The following is a 23,450-nucleotide window of genomic DNA, read 5'->3' as shown; positions in this document are numbered from 1 at the left end:
CTTTACTTAACCTTATGCTGTTTTGTGAGATTTTGGCTCAAGTTGAAACATGTTGGACAGTGTGCTCACATTGTTATTTTCTATACAATGAAAGTTAATGGTGACTATATGATGATCCAAAGCTTAATCTTAATAAATGTGTAATTGGTACAGTCCATATACCCTGTGCACTATAAAACATGTCTTCTCAAGGTATACAAACACTTTTTGTGTGAGCGAACAAACAGAAATGTAAGTAAATATTCACAAAAACAAAAACAAGAGTAGAGTTTAACAGTCCCCGGTCACCATTTACTTTCATTTTATAGATCAATTTATAGAAAAAGATCATCATTGTAACACTGTCCTTTCCAAAGCCCTTGAAAAATCACAGAGGTTTGTAACAACGTGAGCGTGAGTAAATGATGACTACATTTTGGCATTTAGTACAGAAGACAATGTGTCATGTAACCCAAGACCTGGATAAAGAACGACGACCTTAAAGGGACAGTTCACCCATAAAATGAAATTCTGTCAACCTTTACTCACCATCTTGTCATTTCAAACCTATATGACTTTCTTTCCTCCGCACAACACAAAAGAAGACATTTTGAAGAATGTTGGTAACTGAACAGGGGCGGTACCCATTGACTTGGCAATAGAAGTAAATGGTTACTGTGGTTTGGTTACAAGCATTCTTCGAAATATCTTCTTTTGCAGAAGAAAGTTATACAGGTTTGAAATTACTTGAGGGTGAATAAATGATGACAGAATCTTAATTTTTAGGGTTAAATATCACAAAGTTTAATCTACTTCTGGGTCTTTAGTAAAATGTGAAAGGCCAAACAACCCTTTATCCCATTTCAAACAGACAGGCTTTAAAATTTTATTTTTGTGCATATTTGATGTGTTCTGAACTTTGGAAGGACTCAGAGGACACTTCAAACACAAAATCACTTAGTCATGCTAATGCACCAATTTAAAGCTTCTGATTGGTTTTGAAATGTGATATTTCCCACAATCCACCTGACAGGGAGGCACACATAGAGTGTTTTAATGCAAGAAAAGGGAAGCCGCACCTCTTCTATTGCACGTTGTACGCAGTCATCATCTTTCAATTCCTCTTTCGTGCACAGGTAAACAAGTTGAGAACAAGATTGGTTTCATTCTTTGTAGGTGCCAAAAGGGGAAAGAAAGAAGAGCTTTTTGGCAGCTCAATGGAAGTTAGTTTCCGTTACCGTTTTTATAAAACGTCAAACCATTGTTTAGGGTTTTCTGAGAAGAGTGCTTGTTTTGAGGATGTCCCATATGATGTTCTGTCACTGTAGAGGGAGTGTCTTGTTTATTCAAGTAAACTTGAACATCTACTGTTCACATTCATGTAGGATATCACGGCAGGTGAAGGTAGCGAGTATGGAGACAGCGGTATCGACGGCGGTATGGCTGATATCGAACACTCATCACGTCGTTGCAAGGCCATGTCTGCGTCTTTATCTGTGTACTCCACTGCTAGCGAGAGCCTCTTCGCAGGAAGCGACAGTGGTAGCAGCAGCGGTGGTGGAGATCGCGAACGCCAGTCAGGTGGAGATCAAGGGGTGTACGAGAACTACCGTCAGGAGCTGGACCTGAACTCCAGACAGACGCGAGAATGCCTGGAGGAAGCCGGATCGGCCGCTAGCGATGAGAGGAGCAGTGGAACTCTCAGCTCCGCTTATCCATCTGACAATTTGCTCATCACGGCCCATGGCACAGTACGGAAGGCTGGCATTCTGGCTGTGAAGAACTTCCTGATGCATAAGAAGAATAAGAGGGTGGAGCCAGCAGCAAAAAGGAAGTGGAAGCAATATTGGGTGTCACTGAAAGGTGAGGCTGTTTGAAAAGGCGTGCTACCTTACTCCTGTTATTTCTGTAGAGTATAGTATGCATACTGAGTGTAGTATGCACGTTTTCTGTATGGTTTTAATACACAGATAACCTACTTGCAAGCCTACAGCTTTTCCAATGTGAATTTGGTTGTCTGGTTTCTAACCCTCCTTCTCCTCTTCGTATCTCAGGGTGCACTCTGTTTTTCTACGAAACGGATGGACGTTCTGGGATTGACCACAATAGCATTCACAAGCATGCAGTGTGGGTAGAAAACAGCATTGTCCAGGCTGTCCCAGAACATCCCAAAAAAGACTTTGTTTTTTGCTTAAGCAACGCACTGGGAGACGCCTTCCTATTTCAGGTAATTCAGCCTGAATCTCATAAAACTAATAATATTGTTCTGGCTCTCAAATCGAGCTAAATATAACTCAAATTGTGCAGCCTACAGTTCTGCAGGTATTGCAACCACAGGAGCGTTTGAGTACTGTTGGTGAAACACTGTCATTGCGATGGTGCAATTTCAGAATGTACTTGTACTGTATGTACCATTTAGGTACAGATATTTATAAATTTGGTACTTTGTACTTTTGAGGTACTATTTCTGGATCCAGATTTAGAATCGTCGCAATTGGATTCTCACAGTCCAGTGTTGAATGCAATTCCGTGTGATATTTTATCCGGTGATAGGGGACAACATCCTGCTCACCAGGTGACATTTGTAAAGAGAACCTTGTGAACTAGATTTGATAGACAGTCAAATCACTTTGGCATATGGTTAAAAAATATATTGCTTTTTGTGATGGAAGAACATTGTATTACGTTATATAAGCATTATATTGCTTATATAACTTAATATATATGGGAGGCTCTGTGCATTTATTATTTGGCTGGCACAACTGATACAGTAGACCACACGGAGCTTTATCAAATAACATTGTTTTTGGTCCAAGAGGGATGTACTAACTGGTTGACTCTAGGCTAGAAAATATATTGAGCAGATCATTTTTCAGTAACGGCTTTAAACAAAGTCTATGCTACATATAGAGAAATTGCATAATAAACATTGTCCTTTTTTATCTTTCATTTTGTGCTTTGGCACCCTTTTTGATACACCAACCTGCAAAGTCGTTCTTTGAAGATCTTTTCAACTTTTGTTTATATGCTGCCTTGATTTTAAGACTGACTTCAAACTTAAAGTGACAGTTCAAGGATTCTGTCATCTGTGGTATTACTACCATTGGTGTTATTCAGTCCTAGTTTGTCCCTTTTTGTCATGTCAGTAAGCAGGAGCTATTGGTGATGTTTTGTATTCACTTGTTTTCAGACTTCAGGTCAAACGGAGTTGGAAAACTGGATAACCGCCATTCACTCAGCCTGCGCTGCGGCCGTCGCCCGCCAGCACCACCGCGATGACACGGTACGACTGCTGCGATGCGAGATCAAGAAGTTAGAACAAAAGATCGACATGGATGAAAAAATGAAGAAGATGGGTGAAATGCAAGTCTCTTCTGTCACAGATGCCAAAAAGAGGAAGACTATTCTGGAACAGGTATGACTTTATAAGCGTGGATCCCACCGTCATAAATCACAAATCTGTGTATAAGTTTTTTTTAACCTATTAACTTTCACTTGTTTTCTTCCCTTGTTGGCTACACCCTTCAGAAATGATCCTTTAACTGCAGCTTGCTTTGCTAACTAGGGCACATTAATAATTGTGGTTTTGGTTTCCACAATTACATGCAAATTTATAGATAATCTAATAATTGTTTCGGTTTTCTGTGGGATTTATTTTTATGTTGTGTGGATAAGATAATGTGTGCATTAGAGGTGACCTTTTATCTGTATAGATGTAATAGTTTATAAAAGATAAATGTGCGTATTAATGTATAATTGCATGACTGTATGTGTTGTGTAGCTCTCTGTTGGAGTGGAGGTGGGCATATACTCCTCCATAGTCTTTGAATAGACTCAGGTCATGCCGGCTTGGAGGAGGGCTGCTGACTAATGATATATACCAGCATCCTCCTTCAGTACGAAGCCGTATTAAAAACACTTCCCACATGCTCATAGTTAGCAGCTTAAGGCCTCTCAGCAGTGTGCAAACACAGAAAACATGAAGTGCAGAGCACATTCAACTATTGACAACATAGAGCAATGAGATCATTTTTATATTATAATTTTTTTTTAACTTTAAAACACTTTATAACTTTCAGATATTCCTCTGGGAGCAGAATTTGGAGCAGTTTCATATGGATCTGTTTCGGTACCGCTGTTACCTGTCCAGCCTGCAGGGCGGCGAGCTTCCAAATCCCAAACGCCTACTCGCAGTTGCTTCCCGCCCTACCAAGCTTTCCATGGGTCGTCTGGGAATTTTTTCAGTATCATCCTTCCATGCCCTGGTATGAAATACACACACAATAGTCTACCCTCAACATCACACTGTACGCATGCATTTTCTTTTGTTTTTATTCCTTGCATATCTTTACACATATGACAACACTATACTGTGCTTGCAACATTCCCACTTTCGTTTACATATTTAAGTACATTTAGTTAACATGCACTTTATTTTAATCCACAAAAGGCCCGTGAGCTGCCTGGCAGCTTGTTCGTGACCCAGGTCCCAGCAGAAGCTGTGTAACAAAACATGCCGACATCATTGTGTTTTGTCATTCCTGTGGTCCAACGCAGAATGTGCAGAATGTCTTAATACGTAGACAAGAAATGCCTCCAACCAAAACTGTCACATCAAAATGTCACACAGAGGCATAGAAAAGCAACTCCCTTCTGATTGCATAAGTCAAGTTTCTTGAAAACGAAACCGACTTTGAAAGAAACCTTTTAAATGATGAAATAGGCAGCATTATTCATCAACGGCACTAAAGCGGTGATTTTCATACTTGAAGGTATAGTTCACCCAAAAATAAACTTTTATATATCCTCATGTCATTCAAAACCTGTATATGACTCTTTATTCTGTCAGTCACAAAAGATATTTTGAAAAATTTGTTGGTGGTTCTGTGTCCATACAATGGAAGTAATTGTTGTTGTTTGGTTGCCAACAATCTTTAAAAATATCTTCTTTTGTGTTCTTCAGAAGAAAGAAAGTCATACAGATTTGTAATGAGATGAGAGTGGGTAAATTATGAAAGGATTTTCATTTTGTGTTTTGCCATGTAAGCATCTTTTTAAAATCGGTGTGCCAAATCCGTACCATATGTTCCTATTGTAAAGTTTTTAAGTCTTATTCTTTCCTCCTTCCTTAAAAAACACACAGATTGTTTCTTCTTACACACTGTACCACAAATCCCGTACACTGTTTCGGACACTTCCATTAAGTGTTCGGTTTTACTCAGCATATCCTATTCTACTTCTGTGCAACTGCACTGATGTTTATAAACCCAGAAAGTGTGTCAGTGTGATTTTGTGTTCGCGAGTGTGAACGGCTGAAGAACATCATCTCGCTATGGCGGTTCATGTGAATGCTGCTATTGAAATGAGTGTGAAATTCTTTCCATAACTGACATCAATCTGAGACCTTAAGGCAAAGAAAGGCCATATTTTCTTATTCCGATGGATCTTTCCTAACAGTGTCGTTTTTAGAACAACATAATGACCACATTTTTATTGTGTGGTAACCCATTCTGTTAAGAATCCCCCATTCCATATGAACAAATGCGAAATGCTTCAAATCCATCATCACATGTTGTTCAAGCCGTCTCGGATGTTTATGGAAGTACTTTAATTGTGTTTGTTGCGCAGGTGGCAGCGAGAACGGATGGTGGCATTCGGAGACGCACACAGGGTCTGTCTCGTTCATCCAGTAAACGAAAGAGCCGCTTTTCTTCTCTGTGGGGTCTGGACACTACCTCGAAAAAGAAAACCAAAGGCAGACCCAGCATCAACCAGGTTCACATCTGCTAGACATCTGCTACCTAAATCTCTAACAGTCAGATTATATGTTTTCCTGTTTATTTATTAAACAATTAGCAATTTTTCAATAAAGAAAGCATTTAAAATAGCTTTTTTTACATAGTTCTGCGCTCACAACTGTGGCTTGTTCATAGCATCTGACCATAACAGATTATTCTCCTCACAACACAGTGCTCCTCAATCCTCAATCTGAATTCTAATAAAAACATCAATTTAATTTCTAACCAGCGGTTTTGTCTCAACCGCAGGTGTTTGTGGAGGGCGAAGATTCGGTTCCGAGGAGTATCGAGCACATGTTTGAGGATGCTGTAAAGGAGAATCCGGTGAGAGCCACACTATTACCTCCCAACATGCTTTGCATTAAATAGTAAAATAGAATGCTGTAAAAGGCAGAGATTATAAGGACTCAAAGGTTAGGTCTGTGCGGGACCCCGATGGGACCTCTAAAAAGTTAGAGACCCAAGTTGAGCTTGGAGGACCCCTCGTCTGCCCGGCACATCCCTTAAAACCCAGAAGAGAAGGCAGATGGTGTGTGTTTTGGGAGGGGTGCATGTGTGCGAGTTTGAGCTTTTGCATTTGAGCAGAATGTTGGAAAGTTTAATGTATCGCCCGCATGTGTTTTCCAGCATGTGAGGGGTCCCTCTGACCCACTTTCTTGCTCGTCCACTTTTCCTCATCATGTGTGGGCCTGCTGTCTCTCCGTGATGGGGGACCACCATCATAGCCACGCTGTGGGCAGATTGTTGAGTGGTAAGGGGAGGGTGTTAGGCTGTCACTCGATAGTGGGGGATAAGCTATCTGAGGCAGGCAGCATGCCGTCGCTGAGAGCCAGCCAGACCCACTGACAGACTAAAGAGCACCGGGGACCCCGAGAGCCCTACAATGCAACCTGCCATTCACAGACCAGCCGGTATATGTCAGCCCATCGATCACCCGCCAGACAGAGGCATTGGGGCCTTCCACATTTCTATGGCGCAGAGTTAATTAGTTGTTTTAGATTAGATGTCATCTCGTTGCACAGCGGGTTGATGTTTGGGTAACGCATCGATTCAGACAGCCCTGCTAAAGTATGATAAGACTGAATTACAGACACATCAGCACATAAAGTGACACCACGGCTAATTTGCATATGATGTTTAACAGATCATCAAGAGGCTTTGCTTTAAACGGGAATAAAAAACGCTCCCATGTGTTTTGGGATTAACTTTAAAGTCAACATGAAATCAAAGTTGTCTTTGAAAAGAAAGCTTGTGGTACTCTTGGGATATGTTGAGAATGTTAACCTTGACCTTAAGCTTTCCAATTCTGGTCCTTTAAAGTGGGCAGGGTCTTGCATTTAGGTCTTTTCTGGTATGTAACGCCCACTTTTTATGCCTCAACCATTTCCTGATGGATAAAAACATTTAGCATTTTATTATAAGCATTTAGTTGCAATCTGAAAGCTGTCACATGGTTGTGAAACAGTTAATGCAAGCCTTTCACTATTATATGCATATTGTTAAACGGTTTTATTTCTTTGAATTGGCAGAAGGACCAAGATGGTTCGGTCAAAAGCCTACCCCCACACAAGACGGACAGTGAAGTTTGGGTTCCGGACTACCTCAGACCATCCTGGGTGTCTTTACCTGATGATAGACCCATGTTGTCGATAATACAGACGGGAATGACTGCCATGGAGGCGCTGGAAGCCATGTGCAGGGTAAGTGTCTTAATGGTCCAGTGTATGAAATTTAGCGGCATATAGTGGTGAGGTTGCGAATTCAAAGCACAAGGGAGGCTGACACAGAAAAAGATGTCTTCATGTTTTTGCTTCTTTACGGAAGGAGATAACGTATTTACAAAACCCACTCTGTAGTGCTGTTTGTTTGTTTGTTTAGAGCTGCTGTAGAAACCACATGACGAATTCCATGTTAGGGGACCCGTGGTGTATGTCGATGTTTATAAAAACATAAGGTTTCATTATGTAAGGTCTTTATGCACATCTGAAGACATAGTTATGTATTTTATATTGCATTTCTGTCAATAGATCCTCCCAAAAATTACATACAGCACCTTTAACTTGCCAACAAAAGACCAAACTGCTAAATTCTAAACGGGATAGTCCTCATGCCCTGAGGTGAAGACACGTAACAAATATCATTCCATATATTCCTCTCATTGTCTCATGGTGAACAGGTTACGTTATGTCGCATCAAATCACATTATTGTGACACCTGAACTACACGTCAGTGAACCATGGCTAATGTCTCGCATAGCTCATTTCTCATAATCATAAAACGTGCTGAGTTCTAGATATTTATCAAGAGCCTACTCATGAACTTGTGTAATGAGGGAACACCCGTTTTCATGGAGGCCTCCAAGTCTAACCGCTAACGTTTCAGTGGATTATTGCTAACCGAGTAGTCATATTATGCTATCATCTGGCTATGGTAGCCTGTTTTCTGTCCACATAACTGTAGTCACACTGTACAGTGCTCTAGAATGTTCTTATCAAAGCTGTCAAGCCAACACTAATGTAAACTACCCCTCTATTTTTAAGTCCTTATGGGGGGTCCCGTATGGGGAATGTCCACTGCTTTCCCCATCTTTGAGGGTGAACACACAAAGTTGTCACATACTTGAAATGCATAATCCATGCAGTCTTAAAAACACACTTAGCTTCTTGCTTTATAGATTTTACAGTTTTTTTAATATGACAGTGTATTGTTTGACCTCTTAGACTCATGGACTGGATCTATCCAAGCACTATTTACGGCTGAAGTTCCTCGTTGACAATCAAGTGCAGTTGTACGTTCCCAGACCCGAAGAGGACCTGTGTGACCTGGTGAGTCTGACGCAAAAAGCCTGTCAGCGGCCACAATGTGTGCTGGACAGCTAAGAACGCTTAGCGGTCAGAGACACAGTGTGGGCTGAATTTATTACTCTGTGGTGTTGTGGAGAATGTAGAAGTTTTGCGATGTAGGTTAAAGTAAGTCTAAAATATTCAATGGTGTTGGGACCGGTGCATATGTTATGAATTATGTAGAAGATGCAAGTACTGCATAATGTACTCTGAATAGTTCTTCTGTACTGAATGTGTGTGTGTGGGGGGGGGGGGGGTCTAGGGAAAACCACATCTTCATCTACGTAACCTCAAAAGTGAATTTACTCTGCCAGGTTTTTTCACGCATGGTCGTTCTTTTACGATGACACACTAAACTTATTTTCGGAGGGTCTTTGTGCCTTCATGTCTCCTCTCTTCTTTTCACTCCCTCTATGAACAGAACTTGACTGTCTTTAGCTTTTATACTCCCTGAAATGATCAAAGCCCCAGTTTTGTCTCAGGCTCCTTTGAGAACAGGCTGATTCTTCTTTAGCATATGTATTTAAGCCCTGAATTTCAAGACATTGCGCTGTTTTTCTTCCACGATGTACGTGAACGCTTTTTGAAGTTATACTGTACATTTACTGTACATCCATGGAGTGCAATTCATTTTTCTTTTCTCTCTGTTTAGCTCTACAAAGAGATTGAAATATGTGCCAAAACAACCAAAGTCATCCAGTTTGATAGAGATGAGTCCTGTGCAATTGGTTACGGTAAAAGTCAAATTTATGAATCATTTAAAAAGTATATCTATCTTTTGCATATATACATCAGTCTTTCTCTATTCTGCAGGGTTCTCAGTGACTGTTGTGGAGGAGGACGGTAGGCAGCAGCTTCATATCACTGATGTGAAAGCTGGGGGTCTGGCGTTCGCCAAAGGTGGGTGACTGAACTCAGCAGATATCTGTTCTTTATTACAGTTGATCAGTATGAGGTTATGGAGTTACGTCTGTTTAGGAGCTGTTCCAAGCTCAAATATAAATCTTATGCATCAAACTACACTGTAAATGGCTCACCTAGCAGGTAATCTGCTGAGAAATTAACAGGGGAATGTTCAGTAGTTATTCAGAGAGCAGCAATGACTGACCCAAATCTCTCAAAACACACTCATATGAGCAAAGGATTATCATGCAATTTAATGCCATTACACACCAATAGTGATTTCCGTTGACAAATGAGTACATCCTAAGTTTCTGCTAAAACAAGCAGGACCTTAACCATTATATAATAAGCAATGGGAACAGATTTGTTCTAGACCTCTAAGAAATAAACTTGGTTACATAACTTATCCTGCATGATTAAAATTACAAATAAATAAAAGGAAAGAAAAGAAAAATAAATAAACAAATATATAATAACATAAACTGTAAATACAACATAAAAACTAAACAAATAATTATAAAGTAGGATAAAATAAACCTTTTCTTTTAATAAAAAGGTATAAATCTAGTTATATATATTTTACCGTGGGACAGGAAGTACATACAAACCCACAGTTTTCAGTTTGTAAAGTTTAGTCCCCTCCATGTTGAATAAAATACCCTGAATACAAATCAAAAGTCGGGTTATAAAGACAATGTGCTGTCTAAAAGGATTAAACATGCATACAACTGATAAAGACAGACAAAGAGGGTCACTAGCGTGCCGACTGGAGGAAATACTCAAAATCAGGACAGTTTGGACACAAAGCACTTGAGGCCCATGTTGATGACATCACTCAACAATCATCATCACTCTATTGCCAGGGGCAGCGCAGAACCATCCAATAAAACGCTTTTATTGCAGCTGACATTGGTTCATGCAAAACTGGGTCACACTTCGGGCAGCGAGTTCACGCATGCATGTGTACATTCAGCTTTTATAAAGGCTGAGAAGCAGTGAAGGGACAAATTCAGTTCTCCCGAGGGGCCAATAATCCATTAAAGTGACAGTCTTGCTTAACAAGCGTTCATTGAGTTATTGGAATCTAATTGAGCAGCTGATGTTGTTAATTGATAATTAAGGAACAGGGATTGAGGTGATTTGGGAAGGCGGAGCAAACAGCAAACAGTAAGGCGGAGCAAACAATGATCTTTCTTAATTTCTGTCTTGCTATGAACAATACATTTACAAGTCTGCTTTAAACGTTAAATAGTAGAGATGAACCATTTCCCAAACATGCTTGTAAAAATAACGTCTTACATTAAAAATGAACATTTTAACTGCATCAAATTTGAAAAGCCTCCCAGAAAAAAGGGTTTGAGACAAATCTATGAAATTGATGGCGTACTGTTCACTGGCTGTGTGTGAAGTAAATGATCTACATTCTACACAGCTACACTATTATTTGACTTTGTGTGTTCAGGTCTGCGAGCAGATGATGAGATTCTGAAGCTGAACAGTAAGCCAGCGAGCGCATTGGAACTGGCAGACATGCAGGCAGCGTTCTCTTTGCCCTCTCTTACCCTCACTGTCAGCACGCTGCCCACTGCTGATCCACACCAGCTGTGCCAGCATCCCCCCCGCCGATCAGACGGGGCGCAGGATCTCCGCACTGACATCTTCTCACAGAGCCATGGTAAACTCATCACTGCTGGGGTTTTTCTTTTCCCTTCATTTCCATATTTTCATTGTGTTTCGGACAAAGTTAAGTTGACTGTAAACAGCCATAATGGTGTAGTCTAACCAACAATGTTTATTCCTTATAAAAGAAGCGTTTTTTTCATTTTGGAAAAAAACTGTGATGCGGTAATATAAATTAAGGATTATTTTTATTTAGATAAAACAATTTAGGCCGATATGTTAGAGACGATAAATCATAAATAATTTCAATTGGTTAAACTTCTTCAGCTGCATGCTCTTCAGAGTCTTTAACTAGTGCAAAGTAGGCTTGGTACATGGTTTTCAGTAGGAAAATAACTATTTGGTTACTTTGTTTTCTTTGGTCAATGTTTTCAAATAAAAGTTATTTTTTGCCTTTTGTTTCAGTCTTGAGGAATTTTATATTAATATTTAGATCATGTATAACGGTTAATGGCTTCCAATGCTAATTTCTTATTGGTTATCGGCCAAAATTTACATATCAGTGCATAACTCATTTTAATTAATGCTAGTTGCTAGAGGGAGGGACATTCTCTTTCTACAGAGCTTCTCAATTGGACAAATACACATTTAGTCCAACATGAGTCAACAGAATGTCTGCCTCCTTTGCTCCCTTTAGAGGACATCCTGGATGAAGGTGTTGGCTTGGTGCTGCACAGCCCGACTGACTCGGGAGAAGACCGGGTACATCCAGCATCCGAGAGCCCTGCTAACAGCCTGGAGGACGAAATAGATTCAGCACACAAGGTGAGAGAACACCTGCCATGAAGACTAATCAAAACAAGCTTTGCTTTAATTGCCAGCTGTCTGTCTGGGGTTTGAATCACAGGGCATGTTACCTAACTTTCTTATCAGGGTCAGTGTGTCATTTTAAGACACGAAATTACATTCCATCGCCTCCGACGCTGTTGTTGGCATTGTTTTGAAATGTGTAAATATAGGATCTTTACTTTAATGATATGAAGGATATGGTGCGGGTCAGGGGTCGAGAGGAACGCGATGGCTGGTTAAGAGCTTCTCGTCTTGGGATCTAAGTGACCTTTGATTTTTAAGAGGAGAGTTTGGAGACTGCAGCAGATGGGGAGACAGGTTGTGTTGCCTTGTGGATCTTGCGGCACACACAGAAAATTATGTTGAGATGATATTATTGTGTTTGATGGAGGTCAAGGAAATCCGAGATGGCTGTGTAACCCCTCATACAAGGATGCATACAATCTATCAACACACAACCTTTATATTTCTAGCTGACATCTAAAATATGTTCATGTTCACAATTAGGATACATTTTTTACTGTACGTACATAAAACCGCATTTGAAACTTTTGTATGCAACTACATGGTACATTTGAGGGTGTTGCATTTTGGGAACTCCACAAACTGCATACAATACAAGCATGCGTATTAAGTAGGTAATTCCATACATGCAGACAATTTGTATATTGCATACTAACTACATGCATGGAATGCAGTGTACATACTCAAGCAACAGTTGAAGTTCGCATTTCCTTACATGGTTATTCTATTTCCATCTTTCGCTCTACTGTTAGGATTATCAGGAACATCCTGACAGATGTCACGCTTGTCACCTTCATTATTTTATATAGCGTCTAAAACTAGTTTTCATTGGTAACTGGGCTAATAAGCAAACCCCAATCCCATAGCCAACTCATGCGCTCAAATCTAGAAATTTCGATTTGACCGGATGATTCTGTCATATTTGATCGAGTCAGCAATGGTTTTCCCAGCGCACTCGCGGAATTGATTCATGTCTGCCACAACAGTGCACGTCATAATCTTTTGCTCTGATTTGGTTTCTTGCTATAGTCTGTGTTCTTTCTATGGTTATTGACTTTATGTCTTGTCCTCCTTTGCCCTCTTGTCCTCTCTCTCTTTGTCTGTCACACCGAGGCTGCCAGCCGTCCACAGTCCCTCTCCCCTGTTCTCCAACACCATCTGTTGTAGTAACACATTTAGCCCTAATAATTCACCCACAGCAATGACATATCCCATCACCTTGTGTTTGTTTGTCTTTCTCACTTCCCTTTTGTCCCAGACGAATTTCATTACTGGACTGTGTTAGTAAAGACGTGACTGGTATTTGGACGGTCACATGCATTAGAATGAACTTTTCGTTACATCTGCCAAAATTAGGACAATTTTGAGATTATAAATATTTTACGTTGGACATGATGCTGTATTTCAGATTATTTTTTTATTATTTGTAATAATAAAGCTGCTTTGCAGCTGTGTAACTGTGAAAAGCGCTTTACATATTAATTTGAATTCAAATTGAATACATATTTATTTTAAAAGTTTTTTGTTTTAAAAGTTAAAAAAAAAATGTTTTCAGTTTTACTGTATTTTACTGTATTCATTTCAGTATAATTATTTTGCAATGTGATTTTGCATTATTTTAATATTGCTATATAAGTTACATTTATTATTTCAGTTTTTTTATAGTTTTATGCCCGGTTTCACAGACAAGGCTAAAGGCTAGTCTCAGACTATTTGAGCTGTCTTGACTGAACATAACTTGCCCTGAAAAATCATTAAATATGTCAGTGCCATTGTTTTGTCTCAAGATGCACACCAGTAATGATTTATTTTAGGACATTTTTGGAAAGTGACCTTAAGCTAAACCGTATGATTTGTCTTTATGCAAGTTACGTTAGGTTAAGGGGCAGGGTTAGGGGAAAGGGCCTTAGCGTTGCTTTTATTGACTAATAGAACGTTTCTATGCAAACTACATTGTATAAATGATCTACCTCTTAAAATACTTATACATTGAGAGATCACAATGAAATATGACATTGCCTGTAAAGTTTGTGGATGAAATTCCCAGGAATTACAGTTAAAATGTACAGTCGACCTTGAATACACTACAGTGTGTACGTCGCCTCGGATAGAAGCGTCTGGCAAATGCATGAAACGCTGCTGATGAACTCCTTAATTCATACCAAAGCCAGTTTTTAATCCCAGTGTTCATTTTGGACCCTTGTTGTATTCTTGATCGCATCGCGACTGATCTTCTTGAGGTGCCAGTTCAAGTGGATAGACTGTAATTCTGGCCTGCTGCTTCTTGTTGGACCACAAACCCTAAATTTCCTTTCTGTCTAGTCAGGGATCTGTCCATCAGTCATTTACGCGGCCCTTAATCGAGCCTGGTGGCTCCTAATGGCAGGAAAGTAATTTAATAATTGAGAGAAATATGCCGGCTACAGGAAAGAAACCTGCGACTATACATATTTATTGGTCTGGAATCGGTCACCGTAGAGTTTTTGTTTCTTCACTGTAAAAAACCTACGTACTCAATAAGTAGCACGTCTTTCCATTTCCTCACATTTAGGAATCATCTTCCCGTAGCTCAATCGGTCAAGCATTGTTTTAGCAATGAAAATATTAATGGTTTGATTCCCAAGAAACACACATATGCTGTAATGCACTGCAAGTGCTTTTTGCCAAAAGCATAAACTTAAAAGCACTGTAGAAAGATTTGTCTAGTACCGCAGAGACGTTTCTACAGTATGTCGGCCTGACAGAATGACAGGCGTAGAGAAGCTGATTCAGCTTGGCAATAATTGATGGGATTCATATTCTTTCCTTCTCTCTTTCCAGTTTAATCACACGGCCGGTTATCATTATTATCTCACGTCACTTCTGTTTTTCTTCGCACGCTTTGAGGCGCGGGAGTGAGAGACGGGGACATCTCCTTTAATCAGCTCTGCATTCTAATTGCTTGATTATGCACATCGATTTAAATCGCTTAACGCTGATAAATTATGGAGAGAGTCGCCGGAGGACACAGACAACCTAGAAGACAAAGGACAGTAGAGCTTCATTATTTTTCAGCTTCATGGCCTCATGGGGAATGCGGAACCAGAAAACTTCTTCACAGATTTATTTACAATTTACAGTAGGTTCGGTCGGCTGAGCAGCTCTGCCCTCAGGTCGTCACTCTTTAGAGAAATATAAATGCACGTTCATGGATTTGGACTGTTAACTGTCTAAATATTGACTTTTCTCATCAGGCTTAGTTTGGTGTGCGTGTGGGAGGGGATTCTTTTATCAGCAGTTGGTTTCGAAGACACACACAATGTTCTTATGCATGTTCCAACCTGCGTTCGGCTTAATCTGAAAAGAAACTTATAGATTTTGCCAGTCGTGAAGGCTCGTGTTTAAGGTGAGGTGGGTGAGTTTGGGTAAACAAAGGCATTTCTTAAGCCAACCATCCCTAAAAAGACTCAAGTTGAATGTAATAACTGGGCGTTCTTTGACACACCCCCTACAGTTTTGATAGTGATAGGCTAGCTTGGAATGGCAAAGTTCTCGAAGTGTTTCACTTGATTGTCATATTGAAGTGTGATAAGGAGACGTTTCTGCGCTGTCTGTGGAAGGAAACATCACTTCCTGTCTCCTTAGAGACTGTGCACTGAGATGAGTCTAAGAGCCAATAAAAGCTGCTTTCGTGTGTATAGTAGTTGGTGGTTTGCGTAACTTGTCTTAGCGGAGCGATTTCGCCAATAGTACGTGCAGGTTGGGACTCGTGACCGTGAGTGTTGGGTGAATGGATGAAGGTATGTCATGTTTTCCATTTTCTTCTGTTGTCTTGCCTTTTTTAAATCTTTAATTTGTGTTTTCTGTTTTGCAGTTTATTTTTTCTAAAACTCTTAAAGGGACAGTGCACCCAAAATTGAAAAATAATTTTTTACTCAAGTTGTTTCAGATATGTATACATTGCTTTGTTCTGTTGAACACAACAGATATTTAGAAGAATGTGGGAAACTGAACCGTTTTGGGTCACCGTTGACTACCATTGTAGCCCCAGAACGAATGTAACACACATTCTTCCAAATATCTTTCTTTGTATTCAGCAGTACAACAAAATGTCTACAAATGTGGAACAGTTTGAGAGTGAGTAAAGACAGAATTGACAGAATTTTCATTTTTGGGTGAACTCTTCCTTTAAACCTTTAAGTGTTCACTGTAGTGTATTTACATTAGGGTATTGTAAGCTACTGAGGACCGTATCATTTGTATTTTTTGTGAGGCATGTTCAGTAGCAAAAGACAAAAAATGTCAAAAAAGTGAAGAATCCGAAGAATAGAACACAAAATCAAACTTGTGCTCATTGCTTCATAGCATCATGAACCTGCATATCAACTGCTGCACCACAGCTCAACAAAAAAACACAACCGCCTTAGGTTGCTCAACACTTTCAGTCAAACAAAGGCAATCACAGTGCGTTACAAGTCAGAATTTGTACACACCTGTCTTTGTTCCTGGTATGTTGATGTTTAGACCAGAGAGAGATGTGCTGTGTAACTCAACTGTGTTAGAAGAGTGAATTGGTAATGACTGTGGAAGTACACGGTTTCCCCCTCTCCCCATGTGTCCTCCTCATCCTGTTGCAGACAAGATTATTATTATTATTATTCTCCCTCTCTCTCTCTCTCTCTCTCTCTCTCTCTCTCTCTCTCTGTGTGTGTTTACTGTACCACCACAGCTGTCAGATCCCCATTCCATCCATCCGCCTAAAAACCAGCTCAGACAAGCACAGTCGTTGGGAGAAATTCTCGGAAAGGAGGGAGGAGGCTATGTTGATAGGGAAGCTATAGAGGATTGTATTAAGTTGTTGAAGACACACAATGCTGGCTGGAGTTGTCGCTCTCACGGTTTGGTAGTGACACACTTGTGTTTTGTACTGCGTGAAGATAAGTTGAAGGTGGAGGTACTTCCTGTGTTTTTGTTACGGATAGCTTGTCCTGACATCCGTGACCTGTGCAAGGGCAGAATGTCTGTGCTGTGGAGACACAGGAGCTCCAAACGCTCCACAGAATCCCTATATGATATGCTGCAGTTGGTAAGCCTGTGTGTTTTTCTGTATAAGTGTTTGCCTGTGGAACTTCAATCAGTGTTATATAACCTATCATGAGCTCTGTTTTATATAACATGTATATCGGATTTTGCAGCTTTGTATCTTGCAAACAGATGATGTGGTTTTACACGGCTATTAGTTTAACCATTTAAAGGAATATCCAGGGTTAAGTACAGCTAAATCTTTATGCTGCTAGGAATTACTGTCGCTTTAGCTTATTTCAGTCAGGCCTATGCCACATCAACAGATATTGAATACATTTATTTACCCCTGAAAATTCCCTATACGTAGGAATGACAGAACATCTTGTTGCGTTATCGGTTCATCTCTCTTCATTGGCTCCAAGTCTCTTCAGGCCGTCCAGGATGGTTAATGCATGCTGGGATTGTCGGGCACTTTGTCAGTCCGTTACTGTGTGTTTATTATAGAGGAACTCGTGGTGCTGCAAGCCCCATCTGTCCGCTTTCGTCCCTGTCTGTGTGAATCTGTTCTAGCTCTTCTTAAACATCAACCGGATATTACAATAGTGCTGGCTTTAAACTTTGACCGACGTGATTCCCAACACGAGATGTGTCGAGACAAGAATTCTGCATTGATATGTTCCTTATAGGGATAGTTCACCCCAAAATGTAAATTTGGTCATTTACTCCACCTCATGTAATTTAATCCGTGTATAAATTACTTTGTTCTGATAAATACAGAGAAAGATATTTTTGGTTGAATGTTAGTCAATTTTAATTCTAAGACATCATTGACTACCATAGTAAGAAAACATAAATGGCAGTTAAAGGTGCCCCTGAACTGTTGCTTACCTAAATTCTTCAAAATATCTCATTTTGTGTTCAACCTACTATGGTAGTCAATAATGTTCCAGAACTGAAAATTGCTGACATGTTGCTAATGTCTTTCACTGTGTTCATCGTGACAAAGACATTTCTACAGGTTTGACACAACCTGTGGGTGAGTAAATGATGACAGAATCTTTGGGTGGACTGTCCCTTTAAGATGGTGGATGTTAAATCATTTAGTTTTTCAGAAACAAGGTGATATGAGCTGTTGAGTGATGTATTTATGGTAACGTTAAAAATAGAAACACAAATGCATTCGATTGCATGTGGGAAAATGAAGTTGGGATGCAGAAATAATCTCTGTAAGGGGGAGGAATTGCTCATGGAAAACTTGTTGACACTCACTTTAATGGAATTTTTCCAAAGACAAAACGTTCAGTACTGAATAAGTGGGAAGTCATTTAGAGGACTGACATCTTGAGTTATTTAGCTCATGAAAACACTTGGGTGAAGGGTGATTAGATGTTTCTAGAAGACATGATGTGCCTTGTTTTGGGAGTTCAGGCTCAGACTAGCTGTGCGTGCGTGTTCCTGATCTTTTGTATTCTTAAATGCTTCAAAGACGTGTTTTGGGTGTATTGCTGTTGAATACTTTTTATAAGTATCAGTTTAATTGATTTATTGTGTAAACTTTTGCTCAATTTAAGTGGTAAAGTCAAAGTTTTATATTATGTTCTGTCTAAAATAAATCAAATAGTATCTTCCCTAATACCTAAATCTTGTTTGTCTTTGTAGAGTGCTGAGCAGATGACCACTTTCTGCCGTAACCTCCACGATATGAATTCTCCGGAGGGTCCCGTTTCCTGTTCTTCGTCTTCCTGCACATCTTCCTCATCTTCATCCTGCGTGCCCAGTCCCATCACACCCATGCCTGTGCTCTTCACCCCCCGCCAGCTGTCTGACGCAGATAAACTGCGTAAGGTCATCAGTGAGCTGGTGGACACGGAGAAGACCTATGTTAAGGTCAGTATCTTTAGCTGTGTGTTTTCAAAGCAGAGTGTGCTTTTTTATTTGTGTTTTGTGTCTTTGATAAAACACTCTATTTGATTAAACCTGTAGTTACTATATGCCTTTGGGGCATTTTAACAACTAGCCTATATCCAATATTATGCTATGTCCTATATTATTGCAAAAAAGCATAGACTTATGCAGGAGTATTAAAGAACATGGTGAGTGCAACGCAATGGTCATGTGTTTGGGAAAGCACATATGACATGTGTATATAAATGTATTAGCAGTGTTTGTGTTTGCAGAATATGAAAAAGCAGTTTTATTCAAAAATATCTAGTGATCTCTTAATTCTGAATTAACATTCTTAATATGAATTTGAAGTCTTTGAATGTCTCTCTGCAGGACCTGAACTTTTTAATAGAGCGTTACCTAAACCCCCTGCAGAAGGAGAGCTTCCTCCCACAAGATGAGGTGAGTTTAGATCTGTTTTGAATGTATCATTTTATAAAGTAAATGTTTAATGGCTTAATTCAATAAATGTAAATATATGTATGCACATGGTTTTCAGTATCTGTGTATTCATACTCTGGTTGTGTGTACTTTCCTAGCTGGATGTGCTTTTTGGGAACTTGGTGGAGATGGCTGAATTTCAATTAGAGTTTCTCAAAACTCTGGAGGACGGTACCAGACTAATTCCAGATTTGGATAAACTGGAAAGAGTGGATCAATTCAAGGTGCGGTTATATTAAAACATGATAATCGGTTTATGTATTTAAAAACAATCCAAAAACATTTTCTGTATATTTTGGATAAGCTGTGTAACTAAATTGCACATTTGTGGTCCTTTTTACTTTCCAGAAAGTTCTGTTTTCTCTTGGCGGGTCCTTCCTGTACTATGCAGACCGCTTTAAGATCTACAGTGCATTTTGTGCCAGCCACACAAAAGTCCCCAAGGTGCTCTCTAAAGGTAAAGCATTGTGCCATCTGTAGAGACTCGTTTACTGAAACATTAGCCCTATTGAAAGTACATGAGAGGCTTCAGTTGTTAGACGTGTCTTAAAGACGTTGCTTGTGTGCCATGTGTAGTTTGCCACCAGCTTTCAGTTTATTAAAGTTGGGTCAAGCTTATTTATATAGCCCTTTTTACAGTTTTCGTTGTTTACAAAGCAGCTGTACATGAAACATATTGGCTATAAGCAAAACATTAAAGTTATACAAGTTAAAACAAAACTAAAAGTGAACACACACAGAATACAGTTCCATGTATTCTGCTGCATTTTGAGCTGGATTCAAACATGCTCTCAAGAGTAAAACATACTAGCTGGTTGACATACTCTCAAGTGAGAGCGCTAAAAGCTAATTTAGTCAAAGCTAATTCACTCACAAACTGTAGGCTGTGGATTACGTTTGTGTACTTTTTTATGCCATCTAATAATTTCTTCCCTATTGGTGCAGCTAAAACCGATCCTGAGTTCAAGGCGTTCCTGGCTGAGAGGAACCCAAGGCAGCAGCATTCCTCCACACTGGAGTCCTACCTGATCAAACCCATTCAGAGAGTCTTAAAATACCCACTGCTCCTCAGAGAACTTCACTCTCTCACTGACCCTGACAGCGATGAACACTATCACCTGGATGGTAAATACAGAGTCTTCAAAGTAATTATATGTTTGGCTTGTGGGTGAATTTTATACTGCGTTTCAAGAGCTAGACAGGCAGGTTTCAGAATCAATATTTAAAATCTGCAATCTTTCTCCCGCCGTTTTTAACATTGTTATGACCAAAGTTGTAGACTGCATGTGACCAACTGCAAACAAGCAACACCGCAAATTGGTTGAGCATTTGTGGGTTTAATTCCTAGAGGACCTGGCATACTGTTAAAATGTATATCCTTTCCGTTTGCAAAATTCGTTAATGTTCAATAGTGTGCAAAATCCCAAATTCTTTATGGAAAATATAAATGGAAAAATCCTGTTTCAAAGAATCAACATAAAAAATCAAGACATTCGCACAAGACAGTGGAGCAATATTGAAAATAAATTCTGTCAGGATATAAAGCTGTTGAATTCCTGTTAAATTCAGTATACAGGTAAACCTATATTATATACTGTACACACCAGATAATATAAAATAATGAACAAACATGGAAATGATCCCCTTTGCAATTTTTAAGCAAAAAATGCAAAATTTTGTATGCAAATACGGTGTTTAGATAAATCCAGTTGTAAATTGGTTTTTATAACTCTTTATTCTTAAAATGCAGTCTATTGAGTCTTTTCTTTTTGTAGTTGCCATGAAAGCCATGAACAAAGTGGCCAGTCACATCAATGAGATGCAGAAGATCCATGAGGAGTATGGAGCTGTTTTTGACCAACTCATCAGTGAGCAGAGCTCTGAGAAAAAGGAGGTAAAAAAGCTGCTCGTCTCATTTAGATCTATGTGAAACCTTGACCCCTCCTCTTTCCTCTGTGGAACACAAAAGTTATATGTATTCTGAAGAAGTATAACACTTGCCCCATTGACTTTCCTAGTACTGACAAAAAACCATTGGAACATTTCTCAAAATATCATCTTTTGTTGTACAGGTTTCGAATGGCATCAATGTGAAATAATACAATTTCATTTTCGGGCGAACTGTCCCTTTAAACGGTTCAAACTTACTGTAACAAAAGCAGTTTATCTCCATGATAATTTTGTTTACCATCATAAAATATCACATCCACATTATGTATTCTCGCATCCCAGGTCACTGATCTGTCAATGGGTGACCTCCTACTGCACGACACTGTGGTCTGGATGAACCCACCCTCTGCTCTGATGAAAGGGAAGAGAGACCCAGAGCTGGCTGCCTTTGGTAAGTGTTTGTGAAACACTCCTTCCAAAAATAGCCTCCTGTTCTCTTATTCATTACTCTACTCTGGGCAGTTGTGTCTTTGGGTACAATGTTACTGAAGGAAGCACCTTGTTTAATGCCTTAAGAGCTATTCGACATGCATCCATCCGCATTCAGGCTACTTTCTCTCAGGGTGATACATTTACTAAGGAATCTTTCAAATGGTTTTAAAATGGGTTTGACAGTGATGGATGTTTCTGCCCGTTCACAATTTTTTACGTGGATTATTTTGAAAAGAGCCCGACGGTTCTGCGTTGTGAATGTTCAGAGTTGCATGCCGAGTCTTGTATTAATATTTTATTCTCTTTTCTCTTTATCTCCCTGCAGTTTTCAGGACGGCGGTTGTTTTTGTGTATAAAGACTGCTCCAAGCACAAGAAAAAAATCGTGAGTGCCTCTCGCTTCATTATTCAGTAACAAACTTCCTCTGCAGTCCTACAGGTCTGTCATATTTCTAAGTGCTAATGCTTTTAGGAAAGGCGGGGTTTTTATCGAAGTGCACACCAGAAAGTGTGAAACGGGGTTGCCCTGCTATTAGGGCAATTTACTCATTTTTGCAGTGTTATTTTAGAGTTTTGTTTGCCACGTGAACCAAGCAGAGATCTTTGCCCTGTTTGCGCCTATATCATCTTCTAGTCTTTTGTTACACATTAAACTACAGCCTGGTTAGTTTATTCCGACAATCCATTATGGTAGAATATTTTTTCAGATTGTTGACCTTTTTGTGAATTGGTTGGATGCATAAATTAAAGATGTATATTTAGTATATAGCTTTATTCAAATTGGATTTTTATTTCTCAGGGTGGATCTCACAGAACATCAGTCCTGGATGAGAGAGACCCATTCCGTTTCAGACACATGATATCTACTGATGCTCTCCAAGTTCGCATCCTCCCGAGTAAGGATTGTTTTTGTATCTTTTGTGATTTTTGTCACTTCATCTAATAAAAATGTTGAGAAGCTTTATTTGCGTCCCATAAATGACACTCTATTCTGCATTTAGTCATGCATTTAAAGTCCACTGAGCCTTTATCACACTTGCTGCAGTATTACTAAGTGTACAAAACATTACAACTTGATCCTGGGTCATTTTTATGGTCGAACTGGGTTTTTTCCTAATGACAAGGTCATTAGCCTTGTTCTGAACTTGTGGGATTTGCTCAAGCTGCCTTTTTGGTTTCCCATAGTCCCACATATCTCCACTAGCATACGTGGTTAACCTGATGTTTCTTTTCTTTAGATTCAGACGGCTCCGCAATGTGTGAGATCGTTCATGTGAGGTCAGAATCTGAAGGGAGACCCGAGAGGACCTTCCATATCTGCTGCAGGTGAGCTGACGTCCACAACCTCACTCGGAGATGTATATCATCCCTTCTTGCAATTATCTTTGTTTACATAACAAAACAAGAAGTACATTATATATTTCACAATTGGCATCAGTTAAAGATCCAAATATGCCTTTTTTCAGCTCTCCAGAGAGTAAAAAAGACTTTCTGAAGACTGTTCATTCCATCTTGAGGGTCAAACAGCGCAGGCAGTTAATGCAGACTGAGAGTTTACCTCAAAATCAGCAGTATATTCCCTTCGGAGGGCAGCGGCTTTGTGCGCTAAAAGGCTCACAACCCATCATGAACAGAGCAGGTAGGTTAAGATCTCTGACGCACAC

The 23,450-nt window shown here is 39.6% G+C and overlaps 1 protein-coding gene across 1 annotated transcript in view; it reads left to right on the top strand.

Moving 5' to 3' along the window:
• Positions 1-23,450, top strand: part of tiam1a (TIAM Rac1 associated GEF 1a) — a 42,386-nt gene that overhangs the window by 17,064 nt on the left and 1,872 nt on the right. The window contains exons 4-26 of the mRNA XM_079448098.1: positions 1,365-1,842; positions 2,034-2,206; positions 3,170-3,394; positions 4,059-4,244; positions 5,608-5,754; positions 6,027-6,101; positions 7,307-7,477; positions 8,498-8,602; positions 9,273-9,354; positions 9,434-9,520; positions 10,986-11,198; positions 11,841-11,968; positions 18,680-18,907; positions 19,298-19,366; positions 19,504-19,629; positions 19,754-19,862; positions 20,351-20,530; positions 21,181-21,299; positions 21,638-21,746; positions 22,113-22,171; positions 22,586-22,682; positions 23,025-23,112; positions 23,253-23,425. Coding sequence (XP_079304224.1) covers positions 1,365-1,842; positions 2,034-2,206; positions 3,170-3,394; positions 4,059-4,244; positions 5,608-5,754; positions 6,027-6,101; positions 7,307-7,477; positions 8,498-8,602; positions 9,273-9,354; positions 9,434-9,520; positions 10,986-11,198; positions 11,841-11,968; positions 18,680-18,907; positions 19,298-19,366; positions 19,504-19,629; positions 19,754-19,862; positions 20,351-20,530; positions 21,181-21,299; positions 21,638-21,746; positions 22,113-22,171; positions 22,586-22,682; positions 23,025-23,112; positions 23,253-23,425 — 3,427 coding nt within the window. The remainder of the gene's footprint in view (positions 1-1,364; positions 1,843-2,033; positions 2,207-3,169; positions 3,395-4,058; positions 4,245-5,607; positions 5,755-6,026; positions 6,102-7,306; positions 7,478-8,497; positions 8,603-9,272; positions 9,355-9,433; positions 9,521-10,985; positions 11,199-11,840; positions 11,969-18,679; positions 18,908-19,297; positions 19,367-19,503; positions 19,630-19,753; positions 19,863-20,350; positions 20,531-21,180; positions 21,300-21,637; positions 21,747-22,112; positions 22,172-22,585; positions 22,683-23,024; positions 23,113-23,252; positions 23,426-23,450) is intronic.

This window comes from Barbatula barbatula (genome assembly GCF_947034865.1).
Source record: "Barbatula barbatula genome assembly, chromosome: 24".
NCBI classification, from domain to species: Eukaryota; Metazoa; Chordata; class Actinopteri; order Cypriniformes; family Nemacheilidae; genus Barbatula; species Barbatula barbatula.
This window is presented reverse-complemented; position numbering and strand designations above follow the sequence as displayed.